General features: G+C 38.8%; 1 protein-coding gene across 17 annotated transcripts in view; it reads left to right on the forward strand.

Moving 5' to 3' along the window:
* The window catches only part of SNX13 (sorting nexin 13), a 110,799-nt gene that overhangs the window by 65,856 nt on the left and 23,769 nt on the right, over positions 1-21,174 (forward strand). For 11 of the 17 annotated variants that reach the window (XM_084858607.1, XM_084858606.1, XM_084858620.1 and 8 more), the window contains 12 exons: positions 351-452; positions 915-1,003; positions 2,900-2,947; positions 3,842-3,925; positions 5,986-6,124; positions 8,770-8,858; positions 9,475-9,574; positions 11,469-11,662; positions 12,703-12,807; positions 13,802-13,934; positions 17,424-17,461; positions 19,069-19,138. In XM_084858607.1, coding sequence (XP_084714733.1) covers positions 351-452; positions 915-1,003; positions 2,900-2,947; positions 3,842-3,925; positions 5,986-6,124; positions 8,770-8,858; positions 9,475-9,574; positions 11,469-11,662; positions 12,703-12,807; positions 13,802-13,934; positions 17,424-17,461; positions 19,069-19,138 — 1,191 coding nt within the window. The remainder of the gene's footprint in view (positions 1-350; positions 453-914; positions 1,004-2,899; positions 2,948-3,841; positions 3,926-5,985; positions 6,125-8,769; positions 8,859-9,474; positions 9,575-11,468; positions 11,663-12,702; positions 12,808-13,801; positions 13,935-17,423; positions 17,462-19,068; positions 19,139-21,174) is intronic. The other 6 variants (XM_084858619.1, XM_084858616.1, XM_084858618.1 and 3 more) reach the window with 1 other exon arrangement.

Consider the following 21,174-nt stretch of genomic DNA (forward strand, 5'->3'; position numbering starts at 1 on the left):
GTAGAAATAAACAAATAACTTAAACTGGTTCTTCTGCCATTTCCATCTCTCGGTTTTGACCTGGAAGCTTCTGTATAATTGTAGTGGAAGTTTGCACAACATACTTATCAAGCTGAAAATAGTTTTTTTCTTGTGAAGTGCATACCTTGGCACACATGGGGAAAAAGAGAATTAAATTGCTAAGCCAGAGGTAAGTGTGAATTATATGGCAGTATTATAATAATAAGCATAGATGTTAATGTGGAAGAGGAATCTTAGTGCAGCTCTTGTAACTTACTAGGGATAACAGCAGACCAGAGTACTTCAGTGTTCACTTCTATATCCATTTAAGTTTTTCAATTTCTGTTTAGATGGAGCAGAAGATCTTGTAGATACGTTTTTTGAAGTTGAAGTTGAAATGGAGGAGGAAGTGTGTCGTGATCTAGTCTGCACATCTCCCAAAGATGAAGAAGGTTTCCCCTCTTTACTTTCTTGAGATATGTTGTGAATAAATTATGCCAGCAACCAGTCTGCTGGAAATAATCTGAAATTTTTAGATGGACAATTATTAGCCCTTGGTGTTCAATAAGTATTTTTTACTTCATAGGTTTAGCACTGAATTCTGTCATTAATCTGTAGGAAGAATATATTTGTAATAGTAAAATAATTTATTTTTCTGTTGGTTTAGAAATGGGACTTACGAGACTGTACAGTATATACTACAAGTTAATATTGTAATTTTGAGTGTGAATGTATTTTTAGAAAGTTATTTCCAACAATTGGTCTGTTGGATTTTCTCATACCCCCCAAATGGTGGTGGTATTAGTTGCAATGTATAAAGGTTTCTGTTACTTTTTGAAAGATAAGGAACAAGTAAGTTTAATAGTATATTAGATTTTCTTATACAATGTTTTCTTTATATCTTGTGCCTTTAGGATTCCTAAGGGATCTGTGTGAAGTTTTACTGTATTTATTGCTACCTCCTGGAGACTTCCAGAACAAGATCATGAGATATTTTGTCAGGGTAAATTTAGTTTCATATCCTATCATGCAACATTCCTTAGCCTAAGAGCTGCATATTGTTTGTATAATCAGGAATGATATATTCTAGGCCTGTCCAATAATTAAAGTTCTCTACATTTCCTTGTTCAGTTGTTCCAGTCAATTGTGCTATCTGTTTTTAAACGATTAATCATTTCATAATTACATATAAATATATATTGTAAAATATTTAAACAAAATGACCATGATGCAGTCCACCACTGAGTGCCTATGCATGAAGGATTCTCATAGCTTGCTAAAGCCCAGTTCCCCACGCCTTGTATCTATGCATGGATGTAGGCAATATGATGGTCCGTTATGGAGTGGGCTCTGCATTGAGGTGATGAAGGGCTGGATGGGAATATGGGAGGTGTGCACAGATCTTCCATTCCTCCTAAATGCTTGTTGTGTTGCCTGCATGTATGTGTCTGAGGGAATGGCACTCTATCAAGTATATGGGGTTTCTCTGGCTGCAGCTGCTGTGCCTGTAGTGAACTGGATCATGCCTGTTACATAAAAGCACTTCTGAACTTTTTCTGAAAGAATAGGCCATTTTAAATTGTATATAATATACATAGTCACTAATTATAATCATGTTCTGTTTTGAATATGATCTGTGATTAGCGACTATGTATATTATATACAATATGCATTATGAATATTTTTCTGTTGTTTGAATTATAGTTTTGGTGTTTCATTGCCCACAAGCATTGAGCAATTTCCTTTTTTTTTAGTTAAAGTTCCTTATATTGTTCAATAGCATTTTGAGGTTTGCTTCGTTTTGCTCTTTTGTATTTGTGTTGCCCTCTTTTTCCACTCGGGTTTGACTACAGACCAGAAGGAAAAGCCATCTTTAACTCCTATGTTAGTCATATTTTGCACTAGAAAGGTGGTTCTGGAATACCAGCATTGTGGCAAGCCCTTAAGTGTCCCAAGTCCTAGAGCTCTTGCTTGTCAGCCCCACCAGTAAATTGTGGGAGGGGAGAATTTGTTTTTGTGACTGAAGTTTTAGTTGCTTGATTACGCTGATGAATAAATGGTAAAGATGATAGCTTTACAAATATCAGTTTATTTGAGAACCTGCTCCCCAACCCCCCAAATGGTAGAGCTAGGAGGGGTCTTGGAGAATTTTTAGTGGCTGCAGAAGCAACTTCTATTACTTCACATTTAAGTACAATAGCAGATGCTATTAATAAAGCTAGGAGTATCAAGCCCTGCTTTAGTAATTCAATCTTTCCCTTTTGTTTTGTGTGATTGAACCACAACTGCCATTTTTCTTCCTTCCCTTTTCTGATTCTTACCAACTGCTTTGCCATGTTCATGTTCTACTGAAACTGCTGCTATCTTGATGCTATATTGTCTTCCTTCCTCCACTTCCCCACTAGCTTCCAGCTTAGTTCTCAACCTTAACTGTTCTTACCATATACAAGCCACTCATTCAACTCTGGCAGACCACAGGTTCTTCACATAGAAGCTTCTTAAGTGGTGTTTTGAATTCTGTTTTGATAAACCTCTGGCTGAGCTACGGTTTGATTATCCCTGTCATACACTAAAATTGTCTTTTATAAACCCAAGTTATTGGTATGCATGTTTACTAGGAAGTATGTTCCACTGAGTTGAGTGGGACTTAATTCTTTTTCAATATGGATAGGAACGCAGCCTTAATGTTTTTATATATAAAATTGAATATCACCAATAAAGTTAATCAAAATTATTAACATGAAATGAATGTTTTAAAATAGTATAATTGCAGCCTTCATTGTTTGAAAATAAATAGATTAACTATGGAGTTGTAACTGTTAGAAATATGCCACACCTATCTGTACTTATTTTTATGAAACATTGTGAAAGCTAATATTCATTTACCTCTTTGTCTTAGGCCATAAGTGTATACAAACCTACCTGGGACAAAGTTCCACTCTACTTGGTGAGAGTTAGGAATGTAGAAAGCTGCCTTATACTGAATCAGACCATTGGCCCATCTAGCCCAGGATTGTTGACACTGATTGGCAGCAGCTCTTCAGGCTCCTGCAGATTGAACCTAGGAGCTTCTGCATTTAAAGCATGTGCTCTATCACTGAGCTGTGGCCCCATGGGGATAGAACCTGGGAGCTTCTGCATGTAAAGCATGTGCTCTACCTCTTGAGCTACGCTCCATGTATAGGATGGTGCTGGTAAACTGGTTTATTCTGGAGCCCTTTTCACAGTTATCCTCCACATAATTGTAATCACATGGAAGGAAAGAATGGGGCTGTGCCTGCTACCCTTACCATTGCCTTTGCATTCCCTGCAGTCCACATGTTGGGGAAATGTCCTTATCGAGGAAGCCTGTTGGACGCATGTAGGTGCTCTCTGTGATCTGGAGCGGTGTTCACAGTGTTAAAGGCCAGGGGGAGAACCTACACATACTTAGCAGGCTTCCCTCTTGCAGACATTCCCCCAACATGTGGACAGGGGGTGGGGTGCAGGGCTGCCAGTGGATGCAGTGCCAGTGAGCACAGCCATGCTATCTCCTTCGGCTTGATTATGTTCACATGGAGGGTAACCAGTGTAAAAAGATTTGTTCTAGTTAACATTCTTTGACTCTTAGGAAGAATCACTTGCTATATTTTGGTATGTTTATTTTGGGGGCAGCTTGACTATGGATAGAAATGTAGATTTATGGAACTGTCATTCACAATGTTGATAAAGCTTCAGAAAGTGATTTTATGGGATATTTTTCAAGAAAGATGAAAGATTAAATTCTTTTTATCTGGTTTGTTCTCATATTTTTTGTTTTAGTTTGCGATCTGGTGTAATTTAATTTTCAATTATTTTTCAGGAAATCCTTGCTCGAGGAATTCTTCTTCCATTAATAAATCAGCTCAGTGATCCTGATTATATTAATCAGTATTTCATATGGATGGTAAGCTTTTTAGATAGACATGGACAGTGTCTTCAGAATACTTGTCTGTGCACACAGTGTTCCCACCTTTTCCCAGTATTCTTCAATAACAACCAATATAGCAAAATGTAATAGGGATGTTAATCCCTTCATCATAGCACTTTACTAGGGGTGTGCATTGGATTTGACCAAAGCCAGAGCTGGATTGGGACCCTTTGGTCCATTTCTGGTGTTTCCTGAGGTGAGGTGTGCTTCCCTCTGAAGTGACCAGAACTGAAACTGGACCCTCATGAGGCTTCATTCACTATTTTTGGTTTGGATACAGAGACATTCTGTCTCCTCCGCAGATAGCATCTTGTGATTCTGTTTATCTGGACATGCTGATGAGGGGGGACTGGGGAGGGAAGGAGGGCAGTTGAGTACCTGACAGGTCCACCTTCTAATCATAGGACACATTTTACCAGGGGCTCCCCAATAACTGTGCTTTCAGGGAGGGCAAAGATGGGACCATGAGAGGGACATTCTGCAAATGCTACCAAGCTTCACTATGAAAAAAGCCTTAAACTGGTTTTAAAACATCATAACTTCCTAGTCCATGCACCTATCCTTCTGAAACTTTGCAGGTTTCATGCCTGGGAACACATCTGTGACGTGCAGTTTTCATATAAATTGACCAAAAACTCTTGGGGGGAGTGAAGGGATAAAATCAATAGCCCACCCCCAGTTGAGGACTCATCTTCAAGATGAACTGCTGCACCTATCGTCCTGAAACCTTGCAGGTTTCTTACTTAGGAACACTTCTAGGCTCTCTGTCATTTTCTGAAAAATGGTCCACAAACCATAAGCCAGTTCCGCACAAAATGTCAAGGCGCTTGCACGCACGCGCACACGCACCCCCCCCGGAGCTCTGCCTCCAGAGCTATTGTTGTGAAATTTGGCATGTTTTATATCAGAAAAGGCAACTGTCCCTGCAATTTTTGCCCAATTTTGTACAGAAATAAAAAGTTGTTTGTAGTTCACTTTTTTTTTTTAAAAAAGTCAAAATATAAAGATGCATAGCACAAATCCCCTTTACCTATTTTTCTGACATTTGATAGGCGTAATCCACTCCTGAGGGGCTACTGTGCCTATAAACATTATCCAATTTTGACAATGAGAAAAAAAAGTTATAGCCATTTTTAAAATTTCCCGTGATCGTCAATGAGAGGCACGAAGCCTTGGATTTCCAAATCTTGACTCAGGTTCAGTACCCAAGTCAAAGCAGATGGACTCCTAATCATTCTGAGCTGAACTGGGCCATTTTATAAAGTATACACCTATACTATTAACAATTCCAAAACTGCATTTTCTGAAGCTAAAATATCCTTAATTTATGTTAGCAATATTCAACATTAGTTTGAGTGAAAAGTATATCAGTTGCTTTTTACCATAGTTAAAATAAAGGAATTTATTTTGTGACTTTAAAAAAAGGACTAGTAGTATTTCATATAGTAATAACCAGAATGGAGAATGCTTTTTTACCTGTGTTCTATGTTATAGTTTACCAGGCTGCTTGTTTCATGAGACCGCACTTTATGAAACTATAACAACCACTGGCTGCATACTGTTAGAGCAGTGCTGGGATCAAAAGAGCTTTGATCTCAGCACTGCTCTCTGTGTGTGTCTGTATGTTCATTCCATTAATTTTGTTGACTTGGAATCCAATGTTGAGGCTATACACCTCTGTTAATTTTCCTTGGAAATGAATAAATATGATCATATATGTTCCTTCAGCGATAAGCTGTAAAGATTTTTACTGTCTTCACCTTCAGGGAGTGATGCATGCTGATAACAGGAAGAAAATGAAGGTTGCATTGTGAAGTTTGCACCTTAAGAAAGTGCAAAGACATTACAAATACCATAAAAATAGAAGTATAGAAATATGAAGACATTAAAAACACCAGTTTGGCAAAACAAATAAGATAAAATTGAACTGTAGTGCATTGAAAGCCATTATGTATTTCTCTATCAAAATTGTGCCTGTTTGGAAAACATAGGTTAATTTTTTAGTAACATGTGTTATCTTTTCCCACATAATTTAGATTCGTGATTCAATTTGCAACTATGAGGCCTTTATGAACATTGTTAAAGTAAGTGACAAAGTAGGGGAGTTGGAAGCAGTAAGGGATAAAGCAGCAGAAGAACTGCAGTATCTTCGATCTTTGGATACAGCTGGAGATGGTTGGTATTTTAATGCTTTTCATTGTCAACTTAAAGCCATTATCATAACGTGTTATTCATTTTCCCTTCATATAGCAGCCTCCAAACTAAGAATTTTCAGTAAGGTGCTTTCATATTTAACCAATCTTTGCAAATATGTGTTGGTAAAATATACAGTTTCTTTTTCTTTCTTTTTTTTGGATAATGGACACTGAAGTAATAGGATCAGATTTTTGATAACATTTCTTTTAAGCATCATACTTGATTGGGAGGCACAGACAAGGGATACAAAAGCATATTTCTTGTCTAGAGTCATTCTCATACTAAAAATGATATACTGCTCTCTCTTGATGGCATTTATTTACCTAAAATCTTTAGTGTGTTTTCTATGCAACACCCTATGAACTAGGCCACTAGTATTTCATGGAGTAACTGAGGCTACTGTTTACATCATGGGAGGGCAACACATTGCCTGTGGGCCACATGTGGCCTCCACCTCTCCCCAGAGCCGTCCCTGCTGTACCCTGCCCCCCTAAAAAATCAGTTAAAAGGGAGGAGGAAATAGTGGTTTGCCACCAGAATTTGGTGGCAAACTGCTATGAAGGCTTACAAAAGACAAATTTAGCCCTTTTATTTAGTATTCATCTGTTTGGTTTGTGTCCAGCCTTTCTACCAAGAAAAATGGCACTCAAGGTGGCCTACAGTCATAAATAAAACTTGACTAAAACAACAATAAAACAAATGTATTAAACACAATTAAAAAGACAACAATAACAGAATAAAAATAGCACCCAATTCAACAGATCTGCTTACACACCAAAGGCCTGCTTGAATAAAAAGGTCTTGGCCAGCTGGTGGGAGGAGAATAGAGAAGGAGTGAACCTAGGCTCTCTCAGCAGGGAGCAACCACCGAGAATACATATCTGCCACCAAACATATCTCTGAAGGTGGTGGTCTTGAAAGAAGGGTCTCTCCTGAAGATCTTAAGACCAGGGCAGGCTTGTTTGGGAGAAGGCGGTCTTTCAGGTAGCCTCATTTCTAGGCTAAATTTGTCTTAGAAAGCCTCCGTTGTGGTTTGCCACCAAATTGGAGGGGGGGGGGGAGCCACTGCTGCTCTACCACCAAGTACTGCTGTACCACAGTGTGTGTGTGTGTGTGTGTGTGTGTGTGTGTTTGGGGGGGGGGGTTGGCCCCTGAAGTTGCCCACCCCTGGCATAGATGCAAAAAAACACCCAGTGAGTTCATAGCTAGCAGGTTTTTGTACCTCAGCAGTTGAGGTCTAGGACAAAACTGAATCATGGAGAATAATGGCTTTCATAATTTAGGGTAAAAGAGTTGGTTTGAAGGGTGGGGTGTATAACATCACTTTTCCCCAGAGTTCCCGTAACTTCTACTTTATCCACTAAGTCATCTCTGTTGGTTAGGATCAAGTCAAGGATAGCTGATCCTCTAGTTCCTTCCTCCACTTTCTGTAGGAGGAAATTATCAGCGACAGAAGTCAGGAATTTCCTGGAGGGGTCATGTTTTCCAGAATTTGTCTCCCAACAAATATTGGGGAAATTGAAGTTCCCCCATTACTACTACATCATGCTTCCTTGAAACATTGGCTGTTTGCTTTTCAAAAGTTTCATCCTTGTCTTCTCCTTGATTGGGTGGCCGGTAGTAGACTCCGACCACCAGGTTCCTTATTCTTTGCTCCATGTATTTTAACCCAGATGCTCTTGATGGGGCTACCAAGCTCATCCTTCTGTATTTCTATGCAGAGAGATGTATTTTTAACATACAGTGCAACTCCACCTCCCTTTCTCTTCCTTCTGTTCTTTCTGAACAAGTTATATCCTTCAGTTGCTGTATTCCTGTCATGGGAGTCATCCCACCAAGTTTCAGTTACGCCTATCAAGTCATAATTTCCTTCTTGTATTAAGAGTTCAAGTTTGTTCTGTTTGTTTCCCATACTCTGGGCATTAGTATATAGACATCGAAGACCATGTGCTTCATAGTCTGGCTTTCTTCCTACATGTGTCTGAAGACTATTATTGGGCGCTATTAGAACTGTTGTTGTGTCTGTTGTGGTGCATGAGCTTTCGTCCATTGTTACCCCCAACTTTACGTCTCACTCCCCCATAGGATTCAGTTTAAAGACCTCCTGATGAAGTTCTTCATGCTGTGGCCAAACACATTCTTCCCAGCTCTTGTGAGGTGCAACCCGTCCCTTGCCAACAGTCCATCTTCCAGGAAGTATAGCCTATGGTCCCAAAATCCAAATCTCTCACATTGGCACCACCTTCGTAGCCAACCCAGAGTATTTTTCTTTCCCTTTCTTTAACTCCTTTCTAGTTGCCATGCCTTGTCATGATTTTATTATTCTAAAAATATTCATTCTAAAAGCTCTCAAATTCATCCAAAGACAAAAGTGGTTGGATGTTGTATCCATCCGCTTCTATTGTCACTAGTTATTTAAATAAGTAAAAGCACTAACAATTTCCTGTGCTTAAGAATAATAATCATTATTGCCTCCCATTTTGGAACAGTACTATTTCTTGTTCAATATCTCTTGGTTTTCTCTTCCTTATAAACAGCTTTAAGCAATACTTCATAGTACTCCAGAAATCTATTTGAATGTCTCCAGTCCTTTGAGTCTTACTTCTTAGTCCGTTTATTTTCAGATATCAACACTATAAAAAATCAAATAAATAGCTTATTATTTGTGAAGAAAGTATGTGATTCAAGAATACTGAGGCTGCAGTCAGGAAAAGTAAGTATGTTTTCTCTGCTAGAATCTGTGTGACACTTACAAATATATACTTGGACTAATGTATATCAAGACATTTTACAAATTTAATAATGGGAAACAATATTTTGGAGCTTAGTGTTCTTACGCACTTTACACAAAACCTATTGATGTATGGTTATCCATATATTTATATAACAGCAGTTTGCCAACTTAGATTCAGTCTCCTCACACATCAGTCTAATAACACTGCTAGTTTTATTGTATATTCGTTTGCTATTGGAGTCAGTCCTGAGTCATTCCTGGCCCGGTTTCTAGCAAGCATCATATTGGAATAACTTCCCCAGCTCAATGAATCCATTGCTAATAATGTTATCACAGAACAAAATGTTAAGGTGTATATGAGGTTACACAATGTGCAGTTTTGTTTCCCAGTTTTCCTTACCTGAAGATCCTGTGGACAGTGGGCATTCCTGATAGCTTGGCTTAGTGATACAGAGAACGACCTGTACCTACTTCTGAAAATGTTGCTATGTAGAAAGTGCAAGGTCTTTCTTGGGAAGATTGCTACTAAAATGGTCTTGATGTTGTGATTATATTGATTTTAGGAACCTATTAATACACTTTGGTCTTTATCCAGGAAATAGATACTGTGAAACTGGCTGCAAACTTTGGAAAACTTTGCACAGTCCCTCTGGACAACATTCTAGTAAACAATGTTGCACTACAATTTTTTATGGGTAAGAGAACAGTAATTTAAAGATATTGTTTTATTTGCTTGTGTGAAATAACTTCATAAGATGCTATGAATGAAAAATGTACAAGAATATAGATACAAGAATGAAAAAGAGAAGGAGAAATGACACTTCAGCATAGGTCTTTCCTTCCCATGTTATGTAACACTGACTTCATGGTATATCATGAAGAAATGGCATTGTTCATTCTTGGGCTTACGAACTGCACAGACCATTGCTACCTTAGAATGCTATAACTTACCATCAACTCAGCCATTTTAGTCCCATTTTACAAGTAGCAGTTTTCCTTCCCTTTTCCCAAGAGCAGCTGGAAAACAACAGATTGGAGTAGTGACATGTACACACTGAAGTCTCAAAGCAACTCAAAGCAACTCACTGATAAATATGCTGAACAAGACCTGGTGAATATGGTGGCACGACATTTGGAAAGTAAGCTGGACCCAGCAGAAAGTCCTTTGCCATAAAATAAAAAGTTCACGAGAACGCACATGTCTGCAGAAGAGTACCTTCTTCAGGCTTTCAGAAACAGAATGCATGGAGGGAGTTGGGGATGTGCACTCCAACTACCTTTCTACCCCAACCTCCCTGTGTTGATGGGGAAGGTCTGAGCAGTGACTGTAACTGCATTCGGCTGAATGTGGTTAGTTTCCATGGAATTGGGAATCCTGCTTAATCAGGGTGTCTGATCCTGTGGAGACCATCCTCATTCAGCTGAAGGGGATACAGCCTCTGCTTGGACATTCCCTATCAACACAGGGAGGTTGGAATGGAAGGGGTGGAGCTGGAGCACGCATCCCCGTCTACATGTCTATTTCTAAATGCTTGAATTACACTCTTTTAGCTTGAGAAGGACACTGAGGTAGTTCTTCAGTGGTCTTTGATGCAGTTTTGCTTTCTTCAACAAAATGATGTCATACAGAGTTTCTGCCAAGTCCAGGGGAGTAAGGGCTTAGGAATCAGGTAAGGCAGTTGTGGTGAGGCCAAGGTATGATAGCAGCAAATGGAAGATTCACAAGGCCAAGTAGCAACAGAATCTTCTGGTTGCTCAGACCACTGAGTAAGCCTGATCTGGAAGCTTTTCTGTAAGAATCAGGTCTTGTATTCCCTGGAGTGTTGTCAGATAAACTGCTTGCTGATTTATATGCTTGTGGTATAGCTCCCTGCTTTTGGTATGAGCTTGGTGGTGGCAGACAGAATGAATTCCCCACCTGTCAGCCTCGGGTTCTGGGTTTAGGATACACTGCTGCCTTGCCGTCGCAGCCAGTTAATCATTTCCCTCTCATTTGTGCTGCAAGGCATGGAGAATATTTTTCAAATCACAGTACATATGTAACATACTTAACCACTTATTTTGAGTTAGACAGGGTGTTTTATTTAATGCACAGCGAGGCCACAATGAAACAGCGTAACCATGACCATTCCATTCAGACAACCACAGAAGGGTTGACAACAGAACCTACCATTCCACAGCTCTCCCTCTACACATATGCCTGGAAATGTTGCAAGTCCCTATCAAGCTTACTTTACTTGCATCCTTGAAAAATCAAGTCTTCTCACCAGCTTAAATTGAATGTTATCTCACCCATATTAGTTTGTCATTTATGAATAGACCCTTGGAGTTCTGTTCCCTTAGCTGCTATTCAAGATTGTCTCAATAAGGAATCTAAGTGATGCACCTGTATTCACCTATGATGCTGTCAAAGTTAATATATTATGTTCATAACTAATTTATATGATTGTGTTTGTAATGATTCTGATCCAAAATCAGGATCAGCATCATTTTGCTAATTTAATGTTCTTTATTTACCGCAGTAGTTTCTAGGATAGTTTTTTATCCTAATACTATAATTGGATTTTGATGATAATGATGATTTTGTAGATTACATGCAGCAGATGGGAGGCCAAGCGCATCTCTTTTTCTGGATGACAGTAGAAGGATACAGGGTTACAGCACAGAAACAGCTGGAAGTGTTACTGAGCCTTCAGAAAGATGGAATGCATCAAACTACACAAACCAAAGGCCTATTAAGAACAGCTGCAGTTGGAATTTATGATCAGTATTTGTCAGAGAAGGTAAGAATGTGTTTTAAAAGAAAATGAATCAATATATGACTTGCAGTATATTTGAGGAAGTAAATTAAAAAAAACTTTAAACTAAAATAATCACTGAGTCAGCACTTTGGGCATATAAAGTTATTACTTTGTGTAACCTACCAAAACAAACAAACTACAAAACAGGTAAGATACTAGCACCAGCTCAAGATGATTTAGTAAAAGAGATCTTGCCTATTTTATGTCGGTTGAATTGATGGTAAATATTTCCAGTGTTACTCTGGAGTAAAGTTGCTTAGTGTTTGTCTCCTGGAGAAGCACCTGATAGTCCTATTCTAAAAACTTTTTTCTTGCACAGGAATCTTATGATCAGGCTGCTGACTAGCAGGCTGATGTTTGAGCATGAAATGGCCCTGGTGAACTTAATAAAAACAAAACTATAAAGGATCTATTTTAAGTTATTTTATTTATTTGTTGTATTTCTGTACCATCTTTCTGGGACCAACCAAGGCAGTTTACAAAAAGTTCAAAACATAAAAAATAGTGAAACATTAAAAACAACACTAAAAACCATTACAATGATTTAAAAAGCCAAGTATCTATCTTTATTTTTTTTTTTACTTCAGAGCACCACATATGCTTGAAATTGGGTGTTCAACTGAATTTGAATTTGGGAATTCTAACCATGTGACAAAGTCCTTGGTTATTTGACTTTGCTTTTTAAATTTCTTCTGAAGGGTCAAGGTAATTACATGGGGACTCCGTAAATTAATTAAACTTACTTTCCACCCTTAAATAGTAATTTGCTTTCTAATGCTGAAAACAAAACCAGGAGCAGTGATAAGTATGCTTTGAACTACTTCAGTGCCCTCATGTTACTGTTCTACATCTAAAGGCAATGGTAGTTCTAAGGGATGCTCTTTGGTTTGATTAAAATAACAGCTGCTATCTCTAGCTTTATTTTCTCTGCAATAATAATGGCTGAGTTTTTAATTTTTCCATATGGATGGCATTAAAATAAGGTCAAACAGTGCACAAGTTTATTTAGCTCTCTATGGCAGGCATCTCCAAGAGTTAATATTGGTGATACCTTGGTAGCAAAGCTGGCAGAAAAACTGAATAACGAGGACCCAACTCCTGAAATCTTTGATGACATTCAAAAAAAGGTATAGCACTTTCATCCTCTGTTTCATATGTATTGGTGAAAGTTGTCTGCTTAGGATTGATTTTCCTGATTTCAGATTGAAATTCAAAATTTTTGTTGTTGTTCAGTCGTTCAGTCGTGTCCGACTCTTCGTGACCCCATGGACCATAGCACGCCAGGCCTTCCTGTCCTGCGCTTTCTCCCGGAGCGTGCTCAAGTTCATATTCATTGCATCCGTGATGCTATCTAACCATCTCATCCTCTGCCGTCCCCTTCTCCTTTGGCCTTCAGTCTTTCCCAGCATCAGGGAGTTTTCTCTTCGCATTAGGTGGCCAAAATATTGGAGCTTCAGCTTCATTATCTGTCCTTCCAATGAGCACTCAGGGTTGATTTCCTTTAGGATGGACTGATTTGACCTCCTTGCAGTCCAGGGGACTCGTAAGAGTCTTCTCCAGCACCACAGTTCGAAAGCAAATTCAAAATTACCTTGGAAATAATATATCATGATTTCCATTATATGCAGCTCTCACAGCTTGCTTTCTATGGCTTGATGCAAATCAAAACTTACCAATCTCCTAATAATGATGTGTTTTCCTACTGATTAACAGTATGGCAAAGAGATTCCCTGAATGGTTCAAATATTGGTCTGATTCAGACATACATGAATTTAGTTGGCGAACTGTGGGTTAGAGAAACCGTAGTTAATTAACTGTGGACAAAGTGAGAAGCTGAGCTTCATTACAAATTATGAATGGAAGTTTTAAATCAAGAAGGGGGGAGGAAAAGGGGTGAAGAGTTCGTAGGCCTGTGGATCACTTTGGCTCATGAATGTAATGACAAGCCATGTTCTGAATTGAGACGCTGAAGTTCAGAATTGGGAGTGCATAGCTATTCAACACAGTAAGGCCTGTCATGTGTCCTTAAATAGCATAGGTGCCCTGCCACAATTTTAGGAGATATTTTATAATCTAATCTGATTATGTAGTTTGGGTAATACTGAACTTTTATTCCATAAGGTATATGAGCTGATGCTACGGGATGAAAGATTTTATCCTTCATTCAAACAGCATGGTCTGTATGTGCGAATGCTTGCTGAACTAGATATGCTAAAGGATCCTAGTTTCAGAGGATCAGATGATGGTGAAGGAGGTAAGTTCATGTCAAACTTTAATTATGTTTTATGTTTATTTGTGATGTCCTTATCTTATATCAAATAAGATCTAATTAGTGACTGGGCTTACACGACAAGATAAGCCATGGTGGCTTGCGAGCCATATTTGTTTCAAAGTAGCTTGTCATGTTGTCAAAACCCAGCAGCTTGGTTTGTTAACCACGCACAAGCCACTCTGGCCAGGTTCAGAGAACACAACAGCCACTCTGAAGCAAACAGAGGCCACAACCCACCATGGCTTATCATGTTGGGTGAACCCAGTCACTGTGTGACTTTTGGATCTATTTAAATGTTTACTCTGCCTCATCCTCATTGAGCCTGCCTCAACGCAGGCTCAGGATTTGTAACATTTTAAGAACAAAAATATGTGGATGGAGTCCAGTAAAATGAGACTAAAGAATATGTTCAAACCCCCACTTCCTTACTCTCTTAGCTCTAGTTTCTACAACCCAGCCCAAATAAAATGCTTTAAACAGATGCCAGCCACTGATAAGGAGAAGGAAGTTTCACCATTGTAAAATTGTGTACAATATCCATATGTCTTTTAATAGACATATTAAAATATTGACATATTGGACATATTGGAGAGCCAGTGTAGTGTAGTGGTGAGAGTGACGGACTGGGAGCCGGGAGATCCGGGTTCTAGTCCCCACTTGGCCATGGAAGCTCACTGGGTGACTTTGGGCCAGTCACAGATTATCAGCCCAACCTACGTCACAGGGTGGTTGTTGTGAGGATACAACGGAGAGGAGGAGGATAATGTAAGCCGCCTTGGGTTCCTTGCAAGAGGAAAAAAGGCGGGATATAAATGCAATAATAAATATAAATAAATATTAACTCGTTTGTTTACTGCAGAATGTAAACCTAATGTTTGGACTTAAACTCAAAACTAAAATCAACATTTGGTTGTATTAACTATATGTTTACATAATGAAAGCTAAATACACATCACAAACGTATAACAGTTACATAAATTTATTTAGTTTTCCTTCTGATAATTCTGACATTTTACAAAATACATCTAAGTAAAATGAATGTCAGAATGTTCTCCAAGCCTTTTCACAAATCAGTCTGTAGGAAGTGGTCATGTAATATCAAACTGCATCCAAGTGTGAATTAACATTATTTGTCTCCATTTGTGCTTTGTCAAATAGCATATTAAGCTGAATTCCATTGTATGAAAAATTATGTGTACATGCTCAGGTAAAATGCATTGTTGTAGTTTACCACTTCATAATCAATGTGATACACAAATACAGTTTATAGTGAAAATCACATCTAAGTATGAAAACCTTTTTCAAAGAAGGGCAAATATTCACATAGATAATCACCTATGACCATTGCAGCCACCTTTGTTTTGCTGTATGTATGTCCAATATACATTCTGGGAAACCACAACTGATGCAGCAAAATAGATATGTGTGATAATTGCATGCAACAATCTATGTGGTTTACTTGAGTTTCCTACACTGACCTGCTCTTTGAACAGGAACTTACCATGTTTTGAAATAACCCTAACACATTTTATTTTGTAACAAAAATATCTGCTGGCATTGATGTTGGATCGTGTGAAGTACTTTTTTGCCTATGAAAGCTCTTAACATAAAAATGGGTTTGTTTCTAAGAAGCTATGCCACTTTTGCAGTGAGCCATGACTCTTGGCTGGTCTTGCTAGCAAAGCCGAAAACTGTAGTTGCCAGGTGCTCCACCCACTTCATGGGTTGGTGGCAGGTGCCCCTGGGCAAGAGTAAAGGCATCCACACTAACCTTGCCTGTGGGAAAGGTAGGTGGGAACAGTCCTGATTCACCTACTGTTCGGTGAAGGGAATCTTTCCTGTGGGAAAGCGAGATGGGGGAAGGGTATGGGTTTTAGCCACTGTTTGATGCTGGTGCTCTGAGCTCCAGTGCCCATTGTAAAGGCTGAAAGCCTTTCCCCCACCTCTCTCTCTCCTGTGGGAAAGAGAAGTAGGGTTGAGGTTTCAGCCAATGCCTCAATACTGAGCACTGGGTGAAAACTTTCCCCTAACTGACCCTTTCTACTGCATGAAAGAAATGTAGGGGAAATGTGGTTGCAGCCGATGCTGGGTATTTGGACTCTGAGCCTCAATGCCAGCTGAAATTCTTGCCACTTGTCATGCTTGCCAGCGGGTGTGTCATGCTCACTCTAGCAAGTGAAATTGTTGAAGCCTGCACTTTTCCCTTTCACTGCTTTAGACAAACATGGCCAGTCTTCTAAGAGCTGGGAGTATTTCTTTCCCCTTATTTTGTATGGTTAGATTGCTATTACGATATTTATAAATGATCTAATTTTGCTTTTCCATAGCCATTGCTAATTTCATCAGTATCAAATATGGTGCTGTTATTACATACATAGCAATGGGCAAATATATAACAGGTGTGCTTTGCTGCCTTCTAGTGGTATGTGTTGGTAATAGCTTTGAGTTTCTGTTAAATTTTAAAAGACTTCAGGGCTAGGATACCGGCTAATTAATAGTTACCTTACATTTACCATGCTGTTGATTCTAATCTGATTTGAAATAGTGTGGTGGATGCAGCTTCCAGTATTTTCTTCTTTGATACTATTTTGACCACAAAGTTTCATGCTTCTGTTTCTTTTTGTTATTCAAACCATTTGTGTAATGGTTATTCTTTTTGCCAACTGTGTATACTTACTGATTTTAAATGCTTCATGAATATAATTAAAATACTTTAATTCTGAATAGATCTAGTTGTCTGGGGAATTTGGCTAAAAAGAGACTCAAGTATAATGGTGCCCTAATCTGGACTTTAGCAGCACCCTGTATTTATTACCTAAACAAGTAAATGTTTTTTCTCTATTGTTCACTAACACCATCTCTGCTTGTCCTAGGTTCATGTATTCGGTGTTATAGTTAGTTCCCCTCAGCACATGCGACATGCCCAGTTTAAAGTCCTTCATACTCTTCCTCAGCCATGTGGCCATTCATGGAATTTTGAGGGGGTCTGAGCAAAATGTTTGTGCACCTCTCTTTGCAAGCAGTATCAGTCAATTTAATCCTCTTGCAGGATTAAGTCTAGTGTCCCCTGAATTCAGAATCCTGCTTAACCTTACTGCCTAAGTTCTGAAGAAGAGCATGTTTGTTGCTGTCACTTGCACTAATGGGACAGTCTGCTTGTTAAGTGTCTTGGTGGATATGTTGGGAAGCATCGCTTAGAATGTACTGTAATAATACAGATTGTCCTATTTCATTTGGGGGGTAGGGTAGGGTTTTTTTGCCTGAAATATACTGAATTTGTAAAAAGAAAAAAAAATGTTTAGATTAAACTATGAGTAACACATTGCATCTAGTTATAGATCTTAATTTAGGTTTTCTAGTCATGGAGAAGTCATGGTAGGTAATACAGATTCCTTGTTTACTTAATGCTTTACATGTTAACCTGCTTAAATATTTACAATTTTATGTACAAGTCCCTTTCTCTCTTGGCAGAATCATTTAATGGTTCTCCTACGGGCAGCATTAACTTGGTAAGTGCTGTTTCAACATTATAGAAGTCATAAAATTGTGGTGTTAATCTACTTAGCTGTAGGGTAGCTGTGTTAGTCTGTTGCAGCAAAAACGACAAAAGCTGTTGTGGCACCTTAAAAACTAATGCCTTTGGTAGTCTTTAAAATGCCACACTACTTTGTTTCTATTTACGTGGGGTATAAGAACTATATCTGTGTAGTTTGGCCCAAACTCTTCCATCACCGAACAAAAAGAAATGTGAAGTTAAACAGTTTGGTCTTACCAATTTTTTCTTAAGTTAATTTTTTGTCTTGCATGAAACCAGGCCAGTTTTGATTAAAGCAGTATCTACTTTCACTTTCACTAATACCTATGTAAAATGTTATGAACTTTCTTAAATATGATCAGCTGTGTTCAGTAATTCCCAATAGGATTAATATGGAGAAATTTGAAGTTGCTTATTAACTTCAAAGAAGGACAACTCTACATGTGCATCCCCATATGGTTTTGGAACATGCTAATATTCAGTTATCACTTACTATGGCTTTTAAAGAAGTTTGGAGAGCTGTAGTGGTTAGAATGTTGGACTTATGGCCACATTAGATGTGATACATGAATAAGATCACCCATGTGCATTCTTTAAAAAAAACGGGGGGGGGGTAGAATAGCAGTTACATGGACTGGGGGTAATTTGGATCAGAAATCAGAAATTAATGAATTAAACAAGTGATGTTTTCTTTCAGCTTCTCTCCTTGCCAGGAAAACTTTTATCCACCTAAATTGCTGTGTCAGGGTAGTATCCAATAAGGGTCATGAGCATGCAGCCAGCCCCAGTCCACACATGCAGCCCCACTAGCCCAGGAACACATGTTTTCGCACATGTTGGGACTTGCCCCGGAAGCACAATATTGCAGCCACGTGTGGAACTGGGCTGGGAGGGCTGCGCACGCGTGGTCCCTATTGGATACTACCTCAAGTCTGCTACTGAAGGCACAAGAGCAGTGCCAGAAAAATGTAGCAGTCCTAGTTGCATTGCTCTTGGGGCAATGTGTTTCCATTGGAACTTCAAGCTTTAACCTGTTTAATTGGAAGATTAATCAACTAAAGCTTAACTAATGAATAAGAGCCAAGTTTTATTAGTGATGGCAGGTCATAGTTGGTGGAGTTGAGAGTTAAGGACACGCTTGATTTTTGAGGCTCTTCCAATGCTGATCTATTTTGAATTAGTAGTTTATTACTATAATGAGGAATGCAAAAACATGCACAGAAATGCACATCAGAGGGAGAGATATACTAAAACTTTGTCTGACATGCAGGTTTACTGTATGAAGGGAGTTCTTTTTTCATTTGGGAACATCCAGTGAAAATTCATGGTCCATTGAATGGTTCTAGACATGTAATCTCCATGTTCAGGGGCAGTATACCCCTGAGTACTGGATGGGGATTAGTCATTACCTTCATGTGCTGCTTGGGAACTTGTAGAGGCATCCAGCTAGAGGCTTTCAGAAATGGAATGTTGGTTAAGATTGACTTGTGGTCTGATAAAGCAATACTTTGTTCTTGCTAATGACCGAGTACATATTTCTGTAACAGAAGTTGTAAATGTGGCTGGCTGTTTTTCCTCTAGTCATTGGATGACCTTTCAAATGTGTCTGCTGATGAGTCCATACAACTACATGCGTATATTTCAGATACAGGTGAGTTTAGTAGTGACACTTCTTCTCACATTTGGGAATATCATCCATATATATATATATATATATATATATATATATAGTGACTTTTCTTCAGAAACCTTAATTAACAATAATTTATCTCTTAAACCTAAGTCTTTTCTTTTATCTTACCCTTTCTCCCTCATGATCTACCTTTCATTGCTTGCTGCAATGAATTAGAATTCACAAACTCCAGAAACAAAGAGCTGCTTAGGCTCATGAAAAGGCTGGTTCTAGCCCAATAGTTTTTGACTTCTGTTTTGTTTTTTTAACAGGTGAGTCCTATGCCATATTACTTCCCTTAGTTTCAAAAGCAGCATGGGTGAGCTGCTGCTTCAGTAAAGCAATTCTATAGGCTCCCTGGGCTAATGGGACAGTACTTTGGATCCTAGTCATTGCAATTTTAGATTTTCCTGCATTATTAAAATGTGATTTAGTTGTATGTAAATTCCCTGAACTCATTACATTGTTTAAGATTAGACTTTGTTTGTCTCATTTTTATTTAACACATGGTAGTATCACCATGAAATTGCATGTTTTAAATCAGAATTTAATTTGTTCACATCTAACATTCGTCTTCCAGTAAAGATTTGTGTTTTAACATATTCTGATATGTTTTGGTAAACAACAGAGAGTTAGGTTTCAAATCTGTGGTATGGAAAATGATTATTTCATTTAAAGCACACATACTAGGATCCCTTTTCATTTCTGTTTTGGAAAGATTTTTAAAGAGCTGAATCCATAAAAGAGGTGATAGAACTGAATCTTATGCCCATACATATTGCAGAGGGCCTCCATGTGGATAGTCAAAATGGCTGCCAGGCCATTCAAAGTGATGGTGACCACTGGCAGGGGAGTGCAGAAGATGCCATCCTACATGCTGTGCTGGCCAGGGAGCTCCACCTGGCCCCAAACCCAGTGCTACTTTCACCCAGCAATCATGTTGAGCCATGCCCCCATCACGGGGGAAAAAGTGGGCAGCTTGCCAGTGTGTGGACTCCCTACTCGCACAGTCTACATGGTATGCACAGTCCTACACACACACGGCAACTCACCTTGTTTGAAGCACCCAGTAGCAGAAAAGAACTTGGGCCAGAGGCTTTTGCAGGCAAAGCTCCATAGTGATTTCCGTCTTTTTGACTTAAAATTGCTTTAATGTTTGGCTCCATATTCAGCTTAGTGGCTTTTGCTAAGTGGCATCAGCTTCATCCTCTTTCAGTGAGCTTTTTTTCTGGGGCCAATCCAGACAAAGCTACATGCGCCTCAGGCTCATGTGCTTCCTCCCTTCCCTCTCGTCCTCTGCTGTGGCCAGGAGGAAGACTTCAGAAGCTTTAAGTTTCACTTTTGACTAACCATAGATTAGTGTTCTATCCAAACCCAAATTATCCAAACTAAACTGTGGTTAGTCTCAACTATGGCTAGTTGAAACAAGTCAACTTCAAATAATGGGCTATGAAGCTGACTTGTTTCAACTAACCATAGTTAATATTAACAACTGTTTATGGTTTGAACATAACATTAAAGTGTAGTTAATTGAAAGGAAAAGTGAAAGCTTCTGATCTCCTCCTGGCAGTGTCCGAGGAGGATGAGGGGGAAGCTCACCTAGGCTCGTTTGTGTAACAATAAACAAGTGGTTATTGAAAACAGTTAAAACAACCTATGAGTAGTGCTGTTTTTATACTTTCTTGCATGAGGCATGCTGGGAGTTGTAGGATTTTTTCCTGTCTAAGCATGCATAGGATAACATCCTTAAGCACTCATGTGAAGATGTTTACGTAGTTATTATCCAGCATAAAACAAAGAGGTTTGTCCACATATACTTCATTACTACTAAACTTATTCAGTGGAATCAGATTGAGTACCTTATCAATGAATATATAGACCCACACAAAAAGTTGTTGCAGCTGACATACCATATTGTAGTTGGGAGAGAAGGAAGAGGTAATCAATATCAGAATTCCTTTATTATAGTTAATTCTAAGTGAAGGAAGCTTAATCCTAGCTGCTAAAAGCTAGTT

The sequence above is a fragment of the Heloderma suspectum genome, chromosome 5 (genome assembly GCF_057233095.1).
Source record: "Heloderma suspectum isolate Gila_16-S chromosome 5, 16-S_ref, whole genome shotgun sequence".
Classification (NCBI taxonomy): Eukaryota; Metazoa; Chordata; class Lepidosauria; order Squamata; family Helodermatidae; genus Heloderma; species Heloderma suspectum.